Raw genomic sequence first — 17,098 nt, 5'->3', positions numbered from 1 at the left:
CATGAGACCTCGGGGTTACGAAGTTGCGTATCCATGACAGCCTCATTATTGTTGTTGTCGGTGCTAACCATTAACAGCTAACATTAGCAAAGCAAATCCTCTTAGCTGGCGATAGCTTGCTGCACTAACATCAGCCACACATTTATTTTAAGATATTAACATAATTTACAGGCAACTTTCGGAACAAACAAGATGCATATTTCGTGTAGCAGGATTATTTTACCGAGAGATGTGCTTTTGGGGGAATTATACGATGCTATTCGTGCCTTGTTGATGTTTTACCTGTCACGCTAGTTAGCTTAATTTCAGACGTAGCTTCCTCTTTAGCATTAAAGATTGGAAACAGCGTTAGCATCTGAATCCAGAGAGCTATCCAGTTTTGGGGGGGTTTTTTGGTGGACGCTACGGGTTTTTATCTGTGTGCTAATGTTGGAGAAAATGTCAGACCTCCCTCCAAGCTGTTCGCAGAGAGTCCTGGAAGCGGAGGCAAGAATGAAAGACGAGGGCTTGAGCCTGTAAAACGCAGGAGAATGATTTCACGATACAACAGGAGACCGGTATCGCACAAACTTGAGATGTGAGTACGGTTACTTAAAAAAGCAGAAATGTATTTTCTGTTTAATAGCTGGGCTTTGTACACGATGATTTTTTCTAGGGGGTTTATGCTTCACTGGAAGAGAAAGCAGGCTGAGTGACTGACATGTTGAACATTATAGATTGACAGTCTAAAATTAATATCTCTATTGACCCATATAGTGACTGCCCATCTGGTCCCCCAGTTTAACTGAATGTTGTATTTTTATTAACCTACCACACCACACTAGTATTTGACCACACAATATGTCCTCAGTTCCACAATATCATGTTTTATAGAGCAGTTAGACATTGAAAACTATACACTGACTATAATAAGGGCACGCAAATTATGTGTCACATGCTCATACAATGTGTGCAGTGAAATGCAAAGTGACTAGGAACATCACAATCATATCTTTTATATCATTTGGATGTTTCCTTTTGTTTGCATTGGTTTCTGAATAATCTATTATTTCAATTTAAAGAAGCACAGCATTATATTTTCATGTCAACTTATTATTTCAACTGTACGCCCATTACTGAAATTAAACGCATCACCAAAATGTGACACATGCCCTTTGTTGATTACTTGTTTTTTGTCTGAATTTTATGCAGTCGTGGGTTGTCTCGAAGCAGCCTCGACCACCACCCTCTCCCGGAAGAAGCAGATGATAACCAAACCCCTCAGCGCTACCTCCACGACCTGCAGGAAACTGTCTCTGCACACAACAGGTAGCTAAGTTTTGGACGTCCCACAGACAGACATATAGCCCAGGATTGTTCTGTAAGGAGGCAAATCTTGAGATCAAACTCCTTGCATCTAGTACACACTCACACTCTTGCCTGCGTGTTTTGTAATGTTACACCATCTTGAGTGGACAGCTGATTCCCAGGGTTCTTGCTATGTGACACCCAGAAGCAGTGGATTAATTCATATCACATTGCCTCCTTCAGATGTGCAGTTAAAAGAATAAATAATGAGGCAGCTTGTTAGAATATTCAATTACTTTGACATTTGCCCCTCATTTTCCACTTTGATTATATCGCAAACCAGTTAGATTTCCTCGGCCATATAGCAGAAACTTGATTTATGTTTTGACAGATACAAGATGTAGATGAAAAAGGATGGTTTGGTGTGGGAAGGAATGAACAGTGTTTCATATAGTGGATAGTTTATTTCAGGTTATACAGAAGCCATATAACGTCTGTGTCTTCCTGTTTAGCTCAGAGACGTCTGCTGCCTCGGGCCACTCTGACTGTCCCACCGTCATCTCAGTCGACTCCAACCAGTCCTGGTCAGGTATCCACAGCTCCACAGGTACTGGCATCTCCACCGAGAGGAGCTCTGTTTTCTCCTGGGGCTACGATGTAAGTCTGCTCTTAAACAAACAGTCTTAATAGTGAACTGATAGTTCACTCACACAGGACATATTTTTCCTCTGGCATTTTTTTCATACTTGCTGTTATTCTGATTCTACAAACACGACACAACAAAATGTCAAATGTTGATGTACTCACTAACATTTGTCACCCCTTTGGCAAACATGTGGGAAACTGTCGAAGAATATGCAACTAGTATTTGTGTTGAATAGCAGATGGCTTGTTTGTCTGCTACTTCTTTATTAATGCAAGGCATGAATTCTACTGGGTATTGCTTTGTTATTTTGCTGTGCTTTCTAGACTCAGCTGGTCCTACAAAACTTTTCCAAGACTCGATAATTTATTTAGTTCATTGTCCTCAAGTTGCTTCTGAGAAAAGAAAAGAAAAAACTCAGTTATGCAACCTAACCTACTCCTCGCTCTCCTCTTTCTTCGTCCCTCTCTTTTTTGATATCACATGAACAATCCAGCTTGACCACAGTCACATCTCAGGGGACCGTAGAGGTTAATTATCATGCAGATTGAAGCAGGCTGCGATGATGTGTTGCCAGTTACTGATGAACGGCAGCGGCTTTCAATCATGGAGCTGGTATATGAGAACAGAGGAATAACTACCTTCCTTTCCCGTGTTTCTCTCTGTTTTTTCTGTCCCGTAGGAGTTCGACAAGGCAGCGTCACGGCAGGTGCAGCAAATGTTTGAGGAGATCGACAAAGAGCTGTATGAGGGGAGAGACGGCAGGGGAGGGATACTCCAGGGGCTGCAGGATGAATGTCAGCAGTGGGCCACACGTTTCCCACATCTTCGGTATGTTATCCGCTGTTTCCTACTAGCTCGCAGCTCTTTGAGCTTCCGAGTGAAACATGGCAGCAGCGGGAACAAAGATTAAGGCTGATTGTGGAGGAAAACAGTGCATTGTTGTAGGAAAACACTTTTTTCTTTACCCTGTACATTTTTGTTTCAGGATCCTGGGGACTCAGCTGCTGTGTCCCAGTGACGAGGGCTTCCAGTGGTATGCTACCTCAGGGAAAGGCAGCTCTGCAAGCAGCCCATCAATAGGCAAAGAAGGCAGTGTGAAGTCCCAGGAGAAAGATAAGGGCTGCACAGAGTAAGTCTTCACTGCATTGACTCACTAGTTGGCTGACAGGAGGCCAAAGTTCACCTGATACTGTTTCCTGAAGGCAGATTGCATTTTGCATTAGTCATGTCATTCTATATAGACTTAGATTTTATTAATCCACAGAGGAAACTTCTGTTGGTACAAGTGTATGGTGACTTAACAAATACTGTATATCCATATACACTCACTGGCCACTTTATTAGGTACATCCTGCTAGTTAAAGGTTGGACCCCTTTTCACCTTCAGAACTGCCTTAATTCTTCGTGGCAGACTTTCAACAAGGTGTTGGAAACATTCCTCAGAGATTTTGGTCCATATTGACGTGATAGCATCACGCAGTTGCTGCAGATTTGTCAGCTACACATCAATGATGCCAATCTTCTGTTCCACCACATCCCAAAGGTTCTACTGGATTGAGATCTGGTGACTGTGGAGTCTGTTGGAGTACAGTGAACTCATTGACATGTTTAAGAAACCAGTTAGAGATAATTTGAGCTTTGTGACATGGTGCATTATGCTGCTGGAAGTATCCATCAGAAGGTGGTCCACTGTGGTCATAAAGGGATGGACATGGTTAGCAACAACACTCAGGTAGGCTGTGGTGTTTAAACGATGCTCATTTGGTACTAAGGGGCCCAGAGTGTGCCAAGAAAATATCCCCCACACTATTACACCACCAGCAGCCTGAACCGTTGATACAAGAGAGGATGGATCCATACTTTATGTTGTTTACACCAAATTCTGACCATCTGAATGTCACAGCTGAAATAGAGACTCATCAGACCAGGCAACCTTTTTCCAATCTTCTATTGTCCAATTTTGGTAAGCCTGTATGAATTGTAGCTTCAGTTTCCTGTTCTTAGTTGACAGGAGTGACCCCTGGTGTGATCTTCTGCTGCTGTAGCCCATCTGCCTCAAGGTTGGACGTGTTGTGCGCTCAGGGATGATATTCTTCATTCCCAGGTTGTACAGAGCGGCTATTTGAGTTGCTGTTGCTTTTCTATCTTCTCCAACCAGTCTGCCCATTCTCCTCCGACATTAACAAGGCATATTGGTCCACTTGACTGCCACTCACTGAATATTTTCTATTTTATGGACCACTCTCTGTAAACCCTAGAGATGGTTGTGTGTGAAAATCCCAATAGATCTGCAGTTTGTGAAATAGTCAGACCAACAACCATGCCACATTCAAAGTCACTTAAATCCTCCTTCTTCCCCATTCTGATGCTCGGTTTGAACCTTAGTAAGTTGTCATGACCACGTCTACATGCCTAAATGCATTGAAATGCGGCCATGTGATTGGCTGATTAGCAGTTTGTGTTAACAAACAATTAAACAGGTGTACCTAATAAAGTGAGCGGTGAGTGTGTATCAGTCAGTCATTGGAATTATGTTGCTCTGAAACAGCTCAGGCAAAGTTTATTCAGTCATTGCTATTAGTGTGTGTTTCTGACACTAAATAACAGATACGTGGAACAATTTACAGTGTTTTTGTTTGAAGCTGCGGCCCAAAAGTGCGACTGTGTGTATTTGAAGAAATATTGCAACGTGTCTCTGCTGTATCTGCTGGCTGTCCAGATGACTGATGTCAGTGTGTCAATTATAGAGGAGTCCCGACTGACTGTGGTTTTGTGACCTAGATCCTCTTGTTAACCAAGTATTCAGGTCGAAGTCATGCTGGTTAGCTGTGATAAATAGAGGCCATGTCTGACACTGTTAAAGCTAGACGAGTGGGCACAAGACGATCTGACCGGTTCATCTCTAAACTAGGTTGACACAGTGGAGTTAAAATTAAATTAGACATGCTAGTATATATGCAAAAGTGTCAGTGCCAAGATTTTCATTCTGCTTCTCAGCCCAGTGTTGTCAGCTGTTATTTATTATTTATTGAAAACATAGAGCTTCTGTCTGTGTCCATTTTATGCGCACAGATTAAGGTGCTCAACTGTGTGTGCTCTTGTTTTGGGGAAAGGTTGAATGTGCAGGGCAGGAGAGTGCCGCTGATCAAGTCCTCATCAGGCGACTTGGATGAACCTCCGTGTGCCTCCAGCAGCCACGACAAGCCGAGGGTGATTGAAGTAGAAGGACTGATGGAGGAATATCTGGCTTTTGATAGCAGGGACTTGTGAGTTACTTGCTTTTCAGAACTGTAAACTACCAAACCCAAAACCTCCACAGCTTATAGAAAAGGGAATTTTCTGTATTTGTTTTCCACAGGGATGACGACTGGGACCAGGACTGTTCGGAGTCGGTGCGGCGGCATCACTGCCTGCCCCCCGTCTCACCGTACCGATGTCGCCGCCAAGCTGTTCTCGACCTGCTGTTTGATGATGTGTGGCGGCAGCTGGTTGGCTGCATGAAAGAGCTGGTCCAACGCCACTGGGAGTGCTGCACCTCACGTGGGGCTGAATTTCACTATTTTGCATGCATTAGGGCAAAAACTCTTTCACAAACGTACATTATTTGGAAGTGAACGTACATGTGTGATTGGCAGATGATGACAAAATTACTGGGAACTTGAGCCCCCTGCCGCAGGACTCCCAGAATCCCTTTATGCTGCTGTCCACGCTGCCCATGATGCTGCCCAAACTTGGCCAGAGCCGGGTTCCTCCGCTCACAGCTGGCCTGCAGTTCCAGGTCAGTGGTCTGAGGGGGACTGAGGGGTGCCAGGGTGCGTCTAGGGGGGCAGGCTGGGATCCTCATTTCATTTTCATTGCTTTCATCAGTTCATGAGGTCAAATCAAAACTCAAAATAATCTTTTTCTTTTTTTTAATTCAGCTACTTCCTATCTTTCAACGATGAAAAATGTTTCATAATGATGATATCAGTGATCTTCTGTGTTTATATTTCAACAAAACACAGAGACAGCTGCACATTTGAGATGTTTTCTTCTTTTTAATAGTGAATGCAATATGTAATATGAAAAGAAAATGATTAAAATAGAATGAAAACATCTGAATTTGGCAGTTATAGTTCCAGCGCTGATTGATATAAATTTGTTTAATCTCTGCTAATTTTAAACTTGTTTATATTTTTCGACTCATCTCACTCAAATCTTTACAAATCTGAGCATCATATGCATCTGCTCCACTGTTCACACTAGATTATCACTTGTTTTTCACTCCTGCCTGTTGCTCTTCAGTCTTTCAGTGCTTCCAGTTCATTAACTTGTACCACCGTTTTCTTTCCTTCCCCTTTCACTCTCTGTCCTTCACCTTGCCAATGTGTTTGCATACCCTCTGTTTTCCTTTCTATTCATTCTTAACCTTTCTGTATTTTCTTCTGTCTTCATTTCCCTCTTTTCATTTATTCCTACTGTATCCACTATCTTTCTTTGGACATGCCTTTTCCCCTTAAAGAACACAAAGTCAAGGGGCTCAAAGCACAAGTCCAGACGGAAATCCAAAAAGCAAAAAAGGCCTTCCAGTGTATGTAACTCCCTCACTTAGAGCCAAAATGGTGGCGTGTCGCCTGCACGCCGTCCATCGCGGCTCATTGTCTTTATCTCTAGAATAAATGTGCTTCTGCCTGTTGATTAACACAAAAGCATCCCCATCGTTTATCTCTTTAACTGCAACTCTGACTTTATTTAGATCCTCATTTCTTTTAGGAGAATGTTGGAATGCTTTGTTTTGCTAGTATCACCTTTGTTGCATTTTAAGTGTTGTGATTATTATTTTTGATTGGTGGCATAGCAGATATGGGGTCCTTACATCACTGCATGATTTTACTGTATTGTACAAATGGAAATAACTAACCATGTGGCCACTGGGCTGCTCTCATATGTTGTGTTTTGTCTCCTCTCTGCTCCCTCTGTCCTTGATCTCCTCATCATTCTTGTCTTTTTTCATCTTTTGCCCTTCATCCCACCTGTCTCATTACTTTCTCGCTCATCTCACATTATTCCCCAGGGCGGGAGGGTCCCTGTAGGAGCAGCAGCAACTCAGCACAACCTGAATGACCTCATCGTGATCCATAGCATCCCCCTGCAGCAGAGGAACCTGGGTCTGCTGGAGAGAAACCAGTACGGACACATTTTATTTATCTTAAAGCCAAACAAATCACACATTTATATTACATTTGTATATTCTTAGTGTGTGACTAGAGAGACATGGATATCTTGCAGTTTTCCATTTACAGCTGAACATGTTCACCTCCCTCATGCCATGTTTTTGTCCCCGGTCTTAACACCTTGTTTGGCAGACTGCTGAGCCAGCTGGCTAGCTAAAAAGGCACTATTCATCCACTGTGTTTTGCTCTGTTCTTCCCACTCAGGGAGCCAGAGGAGCGGGCGTCTCACAGACCAGGCTCCAGCGTCGTCCCCTCCAGCAAACCTCGTCCTCGCCGAGCCCTGGAGCAGAGCTCTTCCTCGCTGTCCCGCCCAGCGCAGTCGGCTCGGCGCAGAAACCCTCCTCCCCGAACCCTCCTGCCGCTGGTCCCTAGCCTGAGTCAGTCCAGCACAGCGGGATCCATGGACGAGGTCATCCGCGGGACACGTCTGTGAGTTTTATCATCCTGGAAACCCCACCCTAGCGCCTATCTTGCTTTTTTTACTCCCTCCGTCTCCCCTATGGCCTCTGAAGTTGCACAGAGACGGAGAGAGATTGCTTTGAAAACACACTTCCTTTCAGCGTGTGCCTTTTGGCTGCGTGTCAGTAAAATAATGAGAGTGGGAGGTGATAGAAGTTTCCTTTGCGAGACTAACTTAGCAGATGAACCTGTCATGAACTGCAGGTGAAAGACAAATACTGTAACAGGTGATTATCTAATGGTGAAGCTCAGGAAGTTACACATTTTACTTGTTTGCTTTCTCACTGAGAGTTAGGTGCAAACACTGAAGTGTAAAATGTTTGAGGATTTATTTTACTGTCATCAAAATCAATTGCACGATGTCACTGTGCCTCGCCAAGAAACACTACAGTACATTATCAAATTCTGCTTGGGGACATTTTATTCTTTTTTGTGATGTGTTGAAAAAAAAAACTAATTCTAACGTCATGCTTAACCTATGAATTTTACAGAACTCCCTTCTCATCTTATTACAAATGGATATATGTTAGGTCCGTAGATACAGCATAGAACAAACAAACTATCTGTACCTGTTGTTTTTAAGTGTGCGTCTCCCTCCACAGACCCACAGCCAGCGACCGGCTAACGTCTCCAGTGTTGCCTCTAAGCCGAAACACACTTCTTCCTCCCATTGGCACCGGGGATCCAGAATCGTCTCACTCAGGGCAGCAGTCCAAACCTGCACAGGTACAGGCAGCAGCAGCGAGCAGACCATAGGTCCAATTCTTAAATGTGTTCATCAGTTTTTATATGCTGTAAAACCCCTTTCATCAGCTGTGTATCCGCTTTTTCATCCCGCTAGCGTCAGAAAGGCCCGTCCAGCCGAGCCCACAGCGCTATAAATGACGAAGCTGGCAGTTCAATACCGAGAGATCGCCACCACCTGCTAGATGTCTTCTCTCGACCCAACACGACTCACACATACAGGGTAAAATTCTGTTCATTTTCACAAAATACATCATGTAGGCCCTGTAGACTGTCAGGTGGAGCAGTAATCATTTCATTTATGGCCAGAAACAGTCAGTTTATAGTTTACAGAAGGTCTTTATCAACAGCTGTGGTTAACTACTAACTGGCGTGATCGGTGACCAACTGAACCTCAAGGCTTATGTTGCGTCTGTTGCTCGGTGGTGTTGATTCGCCCTGTACAACATCAGGAAGTTCAGACCTTTCCTGTCTCAACATGCAGCACAAATCCTGGTACAGGCTCTCGTAGTATCACGCATCGACTACTGCAACTCCTTACTGGCAGGCCTCCCCACATGCACGGTTAAACCTCTGCAGAAGATCCAGAATCCAGCAGCATGTCTGGGTATCAGCCAGCTAAAAACAGCACATCACTCCCACTGCATTCAATATTACAATGACAACAGCTCCCTCCTACCTGAACTCTCTCATTCAGGTCTGCAATACCTCCCGCTCACTATGCTTGGCCAACAAAAGGTGCCTGATCAAACCACCACAATACGGCCGGTCGATAGCTAGACTCTTCTCTTCTGTGGTTCCCCGGTGGTGGAACGAGTTAACAAACTCTGTTCGATCTGCAGAGTCTCTCTCAGTCTTTAAGAAAAGACTAAAGACCCAGCTCTTCACTGAACACCTTTCTTAGTGTGTGCCACCAACAAAAAACTATTACATCTGCACTGCCTCTAGACACCACGATCCTATTATCACACCTGAACTTGTTTTATGGCTCTTATCCAGATTGTTTTCTCCTGACTAGATCCTTGCTAGTGTTTTACCTACTCTCAGATGTACGTCGCTTTGGATAAAAGCTAACTGAAGTTGTAGAATTGTACAACTATTGTGTGATCAGTATGTCTAACAGCATGTCTGACTCTGTGCTTTCAGTCGGACACTCCGTACCGTCGTTCCTTCACAGTGTTGGACAACATCGGGCAGGGGCGTCCAGGCAGAGCCTCTGTGGGCACAGGTCAGAAATTCAGCCTGAATATCTGAATAGAAATCATTAAAAATCTGCAGGAAAAGGGACACGATGTACTGCAGTGGTTCCCTGTTTTTGCCAGATGTTCCCCACAGCCCTGTCAGTAGGGCAGTACCGCTTCATCAATGTTCTCATTTCAACTGATGGTAAACTTGACAATACTGTTAAATAGGAGTGGATAAGTAGTGTGTTTGCATACTGAAAACTTTGATTAAATTGGTTCAGTTAGTTAATCAGTTTGTACTAATACCACTTGTAATGGCAGAAGCTGGAAATTTAAACCATTTATCTAGAGCTGTGTGAGCAGTCAGCCACGTCTATTTCACCCATTGATACATTACTGTTCATTTAGTCAGCTGCCTCAACATCTCTGTGCAGTTTATCTAGTTGTCCTGTACTCTTAGTTTCAACTTGGTGTTGAAATAGGGATATTAAAATCTGAATTCCTATTTGATCAAATTGGTTGAACTTGTCCACAATCTTGAAAAGTTTGAGTACAGTAACCTTGGATGAGAATCTTTGGGGTCAAGATGTAATTGCGGAACTTTTTCTAACATAGTTGACAGGTATCATAGTTGACATTTTTGCTGTTTTCAGGCCGAAAATCAACATGGCCACCTATAACCAAACACCACATGCCATTTTTACAGAAAGATTCTTCTAAATATTATATATACAATTGAGTGAAATTGAAAGTTATTCATAAAGATATTGTAGTAAACCTGTTGACATGTGATGAATCCACACTTGACTCACACACTACTTTATATTAAATAACTCAGAAAGCCTTGGAGTCTGGCCAGTCTTTTCTTCAGGAGGAAATGACATCATGTGGAGCAGGTCATGTGATCTGGAATTAACACACTTCCTTGAGAGGTGTTTTTGTAATGGCTAACTTTGTTGAAAGTGATTTCTTGGACACAGATATGATTTATTTTCCAAATAAAGTGTGATATACTGCCAGAAAAGAAAAATCCGTCATGATTATCTCAACTTAAAAAGAACACAATCAAAACAATTTTTGAATAAGCTCATTTTATTATTGTTTAGCTAATTAGAAGGTGGTTGTTATTAAATTGGGACGGTTATTTAGTTGACATTTTAGTGATATCCAGTCATTTTTTATTAATAAGTGACTGTTTCCATCATAAATAATTATGGAATTTGTAAAGACATGATCATAATAAACATAAAAACATTTTTTTTTACTTTTGATAAAAATGTATGCAAGATATGTCCCATGGACTTCAAAAGTCCCTCAGTGATATATTGAACTGTACTATTAACTGAGATGTTTTGTGTGACTTGTGTGGAATATAACCTCTCTGTGTAAAATGGATTTTCTCATACACCACTTAATCACTTATGCATTAATTTATTCATTCATTCTACCAGACTCTCTTGGAATCGGTGTGACTGGCATCAGCCTTGGCATCAGTAGCTCATCTTTCTTGGACTCGTTTTCCCACCACCCCTTGGGGCACTTGCCCATCAAAGACGAAGAGGAGCCAGACCCACAAGCCCCCGTCCCAGGTCAGTACATTAAAGTGGCTGGTGAAAGCCTTCCAGATTTGGGCCTCAGATAAACTATAAATGTGAGAGGTTGCAGCAGCTTGCTTCGAGTTCATCAACTGGTTGAGGTGGTTAATTAATTTCAGATTATTTTCTATCCCCCCTGTAGCTCCTCTGGTGACTGTGTCAGTCCCAGCTCGGTCCTACACCCGAGGAGGCATCTCATCCAGAGCCAGCAGACCCGGCTTGTAGTTTCCCTCTCATCTCCACACCTTCCAGCCATTTATCTTTATACTGCACAACAAAGTGCAGCACTCTGCAGCATCTGTGCCCACTGAACAGTTTTGTTTTACAGAAGTAGCAGATTTTTTCATATTATGCTGCTTCAGTGATGTTTTTGTTAAAGTCCTATTTTTGTATTTCACAAATCAGCGCAAGTGGCTGCCAAACAATGACTATCAACAGGAACTCCATCTTCACGTACAGAATGAGCTGTATGTATGTGTATGTATGACTTGAATGTGTAGATATCTATTTATGTGTGAATGTACTGTATATTCTCCTCTGTGGTGTGTTGTTGGACTGGTAAATGACTATGCAGGGAATAACACACCCACCCAGACAGGGATAGAGAGGATAAAAGGCACTTTTTTTCTCCTCTCTGATGCAACATCAGAGTTTGGTACTGTATCTTTTATAAGAAGACAAGTTTAAATCGCCCTGCGTTTAAAAATATGTACATATCTAGAGCCTCTCATTGCATATCATTGTGCACGGGGATGGTATCATGAGATGCCACCTTTCTAACCATTAAGATCAGAAATCAGAGGAGTGAATGTGGCATCTCTGCAGCCCAGGTGCTTCTACTAATACACCTACTCAACACTGCAGGAATGCAAGAGGCATTTATAGGAAACTGTTCTTGTAAATAACTAAGGGAATTCATTTGTCATGTTGGTTCTAAATGCTGTATTTAGTGTAATTTTTTTTCTGAGCAAAGCCAAGTGGGGACGCTTTGACAGGTAACATGAGGGTTATTGCACAAAGAGTAGTTTCTACATGTACTCATTATTAAGATATCAGACAGCCATGCCACAAAGGCAAGAAAAGCTAAAAAAAATCTCGAAAATCAAAGTTCTTCAATGCATTTTCTTTGATTCTGTTTTATACAAAATAATAAAAAGACAATGTACTACATAAATACAGATTTATTAATGTTTTATGAAGACAACTGACAAGAAATACAAGATGCATGAACATTTTGGTGTCATATGCCAAGCTACAGAGAACTGAAAATCATTTTATGAGGAGGTACACAGAGGGAACCACATGTACTTATTGATGTGATTGTTAATCAAAAAATGGTGACTTTTCTGCAATTTATATACAGTTTGTCTGCTAGAATCAGATCCTTCATACTTTTCACTTTTTTCCTTTTTTTCCTTTTGGAGTTTTTTTGGCATATTTTGCTTCCAGGTCTGATAGGAAACTGTTAAAATTCTGCTCTCTGGATTTCTGTTTTTGCTGCAAAATAAGAAAGAAAACAAAAGTTAGAAACCAACAAAAAAAAAAGCCAAATTTCATATGTACTTGTGTGTATGTACCTTAAGCATCATCACGAGACTATCCTCCTCATCGCCAAGCCCCATCTCTTTCTGCATTTCTTCTGCTTCTTGTCGCTCTCTGTCAGCCTGGAAGATTAATTGCAGTCAAAGCAACACATGAATCGAGCGCGTAATCTTAAATTAACCCATCAGTGAGTATTAAAACGAGATGATTAAAGGTTTCGGGGCATATTTTAGCCAACCAGCAATCATGCAAGAATACAGCGAGGATTTTCTCACCCTCTTCCTACGTGCCCTCTTCTTCTTGTTGCTCTCCTGGGTAAACGCTGGGAAGGATGTGACCTCCCCGCCGTCTATGGCAGCCTGGATGATGCTGCATAGCCTGGGCTCATCCTCCTGGGAGCAGCACAGAGCCGAAGCCGTGATGGCGTCCATATCTCCCTGGTGCTGCACATAAAGCCGGATCACGTCCTCCCGCTCCTCGTCAGAGCCCTTGTATTTCTTCTCAAACTCAAGGATGTCCTGCACCGTGATCTAGGAGATTTTCGGAGATAATGTGAAATTTAATGACATTGCAACAAATAAACTAGTTGAGAAATTTCTTTGTATTCATTTAATTTGTTCTACGATGGCAGAAGCAACACAAAATTCCTGGAATACAAGTGACTCACTTCAGGTCTCACATCATCACATACATAGGACAAAGCTATCGAAGTGACTCATTACTGAGCGATGCTAGCCAGTAAACAGAAACACCTGCTGAGCTCCAGTACCTTGGGGAAGAGCAGTCTCCAGTAGTCCTCCCAGCAGCGGTCCTGACTCAGGACGTCAGACTCTTCATCCACCACTCCCTGCTCATCGTAAACAGCCCTCTGCTCCTTATCGCTCAGCACAGCATACAGCTTTCCTAACACCTGCAGCGCCATTTCACACACACATGCAGCTCTTTATTATACACTTAATATCAGCAATATAAAAAAAGAATGAAGGTTTTAATTGGCTCAGAATGGGCCTTTGACAATAAAAATAATGAGTATATGTTAACAGAAATCTCTACGTTTTGTGTCATTTCTGTGTTTAAAAAATGTCTATTATAAATAATACCCAAATAAAAAAAAAACAAAACAAAAACACAGGTTAAATGTTTTGTTTCGGTTGTTTTAATCTCAATTTTTATTTTGGCAAAGATGATTATCTTTTGGCACCTACTTTGAAGATTGGCTTTTATTTTAAAAATAAAACATGCTTTACAGTATCTGCAAAGAAAAAACTTTTGTAGATACACTGTGATCTGAAAGCTTTAATGTGTAAATGATAAACTGAGGCACAATATTGTTGAAATTGAATTTATTTTTCTTAAGAAATGTCCAGTAGTTCATAATGTTTTGCCAAAAGATAGTTCATCAACAGTGAACATTTTCAGAATGTACTTTTTTCCCACTAAAACAAAAGGAGATATTTGGAGCTGTGGTTATTTATGGGTTATTATGCTGTCATTTTACTGCTCCGGCCAGCTTGAGATCAAATTGGGCTGAATGTGGCCCATGAACTAAGATGAGTTTGACACCCCTGATGTAAGGTGTTCCTTTCATACATACGGCAATGCTGCAAATAATGGCCAAATATTCATGGGTTGTTTCTGTTTGTTTTTTTTTATTACCTGGGAACAGTGTATTATCAGGGTTGTTGCAACATTGCTGTAAAGTATTACAGTGTGTTAATTTAATAAACTTGCCAAAAAGTGACAGACATTTCATTCTGGTTATGTGATCTATACACAACAGTGTTTGGACTGAGTTTTGAGACACCCATGAAACAGTACAGTATAATAACTATTAAAATTACACTTTACATTCGTTTAATTGGCCCTCTATTCTATATGCTAAAACATTCATTCATTGAGTAAATGTTGGATAGTGGCTGCTCAGCAGGAGGAGAATGCTAAACCTGCAGCATTTCAGTTAGCTGTGTTAGCTAGCTCGTTAGCCTAGCCTGTGTCCATTCTCTGTGTCAGCTCTGTGGCAGCTAGCAACACGGAGGGCTAACCTGGAACTTCTCCGTGGCCTGTGGGTCTTCCGGAGCCCGGTCTGGGTGGACTTGGAGCGACACTTTGTAGTAGCTCCTCCGGATGTCTGCCTCGGTCGCCTCTTTGTTGATTCCCAGAACCTCGTACAAATTTGCAGTGTTGAAGAGCTCCTGGCAACGGTCGAGCAAACCCATCCTGACAGCAGTCCGACAGGACCGAGGACGTTATTCAGAGGTTTGACCGGTAAGGTATCGACTCTTAAGCGTCTGAACAACTTGTGCAGTTTTGTTTCCTGGCTAGCTACACTTAAATTCAACCAATCTTTTGTTCGACGTCGCTTCTATTGGAGTTATTAATTTGGCGCGCTCGTCTGTCACATTTAGTGATGGTCCTCTGATACCCGAGGCTTCGACACATGCGCTGTAGCTCATGAAGCAAACGTATCGAGCCACTGTGCCGAGGCGTGGTTTGGTCACGTGACTCGTGACGTTTGAATCACTTCAGTTTAGCTTCAGCTAACCCAGTTTTTCGCAGAATAGATTGTTTTTTTTGCTGTTGTTTTTGCTTTGAGAGTTAGTAGTATGTCAGATTTCGTATTTCGTAGTAGAGAATAGATAGATAGATAGATAGATAGATAGATAGATAGATAGATAGATAGATATATATATATATATATATATATATATATATATATATATATATATATATATATATATATATATATTCCCAACTCACCACCCCCATGCCACAACACCTGGCACAGAACCTTGCCAGGTGCTTAGCTGACAGACTACAAACCAAAGAAAAGAACAGTTCACTGACTGTTGCTACACTTGTGGCTCTGCAGTTCAAAACTTTTGGATTCACCAATCAGAGTGGCAGCCAGTGTGAAAGAACGTTTAATAACAGAATGCACAACAATTAACATAAAGAATACCAAGCAGCAGTCATCTACGTCACAAGCACCACCGCAGCCTCGTCCTCCACCACCAGCAGCACCTTCCACAGGTATTCTTTTTCTCTTCTGAATAGGGAATGACTGACATTTCTGGTGATGATGATGATGATCTTCAATATTTTTCAGTTCAACTGTGGAGCCTATTAGACGAAGACGCAAGTAGAGCCTGGCAAATGCAAAGCGCCACAGCGAATGCAATTGTAGAAAGAACAGCAGACCCACTGGCTTACTGGGCAACCCACAAAACCGTTTACCCAAACTTGTACAATGGAGCCAAACATTTCCTGTGTACCTCAGCCTCATCTGTGCCGTGTGAACAGGTTTTTTTTTTCTAAGGCTGGGGAGATAGTGAGTAAAAGAAGGAACTGCTTGAGTCCCAAACAATGTTCCCTGTAATTTTTCATGAGTCTGAGCAAACACACAAACTCCCTGAGCATCCCTTGGACCACTGTGAGCAACATCAGACGTGTGCACTGTGGTCACACCAGCATCACATCCATTCAAGTTACATGGTTCATTAAAAGAATCAAATTACAGCATTTACATTTCTGTTAAAACACTTTGACAACAGGAGCCAGTTGAAGGCTGCAGTGATTTTAGTGACACTACAATGTATAAGAGTGAAGTCATTGAATATTTGTCTCTCTTTACTGTTGCAGTGGTTTTGCTAATTGCAGACGGACCCTGTTCACTCCATAGACACCAATGTTATTCCTGTAGCTTGAAAGACAGCTACTTTTGATAAAACTGGGCTTGTAGCACATTGTCTGCCTTGCAACAATGGGAAAGAGGCACCGTTTATGTTTTGACAACCTATATCTAATGAGTTATTGATGCTGGAAGCCCGAATTTGTGAATATCTTTCCAACTTTACTGAACTTGGGGCCACTACCACCTAAGGAGTGATATATTTAATTTTGAAAAAAGCATTTAGCCATACTTAAAGCTTTAAGTGCTTTATTAACACGGAACTAAAAATTTTGTATTGTTTTATTATCACAGGTTCTGTCTGAAAAGAGGTGGCATCATTTTAAACAGTGAAATCAAACTAATAAAATGTAATGACCAATACTGTGACCAATACCCGTGAGTAATACTGGATTCTGCAAAAACATAAACAACTTTTTAAAAATCTAAATCTTATCTTAACACAGTTAATGTATTAACTTATTTTTGTGTGTATGCATGTATTTATTGATTTATTTAGTACTGTTAACATATCAGAGTTCTGAGTGAATTTTTCTTAAGATAGGCAAAGGCCATTTATTGATTACATATAGGCTCTTAAATGTTTATTAAAAACTAAAAAGCATTTAAAAAAAACAACAACTTAGGCATTTACTGAGTCACTAAAATAGTGTAGAGTACAGACCACATCAGCATGATTATAAGCATCCTCTGGTAAATGAACAACCAGATACTGATGTCTCTCACCATATGGACTTCAG

General features: G+C 41.6%; 2 protein-coding genes across 3 annotated transcripts; one reads left to right on the top strand and one right to left on the bottom strand.

The window, feature by feature from the left end:
• Positions 1-57: 57 nt before the first annotated feature.
• Positions 58-11,666, top strand: fam149b1 (family with sequence similarity 149 member B1). Of its 2 annotated transcripts, XM_023289773.3 has the most exons (16): positions 58-577; positions 1,192-1,308; positions 1,800-1,944; positions 2,613-2,761; positions 2,919-3,062; positions 5,047-5,199; positions 5,292-5,473; positions 5,569-5,711; positions 6,435-6,503; positions 6,987-7,099; positions 7,351-7,575; positions 8,208-8,331; positions 8,447-8,572; positions 9,496-9,577; positions 10,985-11,122; positions 11,271-11,666. In XM_023289773.3, exons 1-16 carry the CDS (start codon positions 531-533, stop codon positions 11,351-11,353), a joined length of 2,040 nt encoding a protein of 679 aa, XP_023145541.2. In that variant the 5' UTR covers positions 58-530; the 3' UTR covers positions 11,354-11,666. The 2 variants fall into 2 exon arrangements, with proteins under 2 accessions (XP_023145541.2, XP_023145542.2); XM_023289774.3 differs by lacking the exon at positions 6,435-6,503.
• A 625-nt stretch (positions 11,667-12,291) lies between these two features.
• Positions 12,292-15,119, bottom strand: dnajc9 (DnaJ (Hsp40) homolog, subfamily C, member 9). The gene is made up of 5 exons (XM_023289775.3): positions 14,713-15,119; positions 13,440-13,580; positions 12,946-13,200; positions 12,706-12,792; positions 12,292-12,625 (listed from the first exon to the last, which is right to left on the bottom strand). The coding sequence occupies exons 1-5, from the start codon at positions 14,884-14,886 to the stop codon at positions 12,524-12,526; spliced, it is 759 nt and encodes a 252-aa protein (XP_023145543.1). The 5' UTR covers positions 14,887-15,119; the 3' UTR covers positions 12,292-12,523.
• Positions 15,120-17,098: the final 1,979 nt, after the last annotated feature.

Source organism: Amphiprion ocellaris, chromosome 16 (assembly GCF_022539595.1).
Source record: "Amphiprion ocellaris isolate individual 3 ecotype Okinawa chromosome 16, ASM2253959v1, whole genome shotgun sequence".
NCBI classification, from domain to species: domain Eukaryota; kingdom Metazoa; phylum Chordata; class Actinopteri; family Pomacentridae; genus Amphiprion; species Amphiprion ocellaris.
The sequence above is the reverse complement of the archived record's forward strand: the minus strand, read 5'-3'. Positions and strand labels throughout refer to the sequence as shown.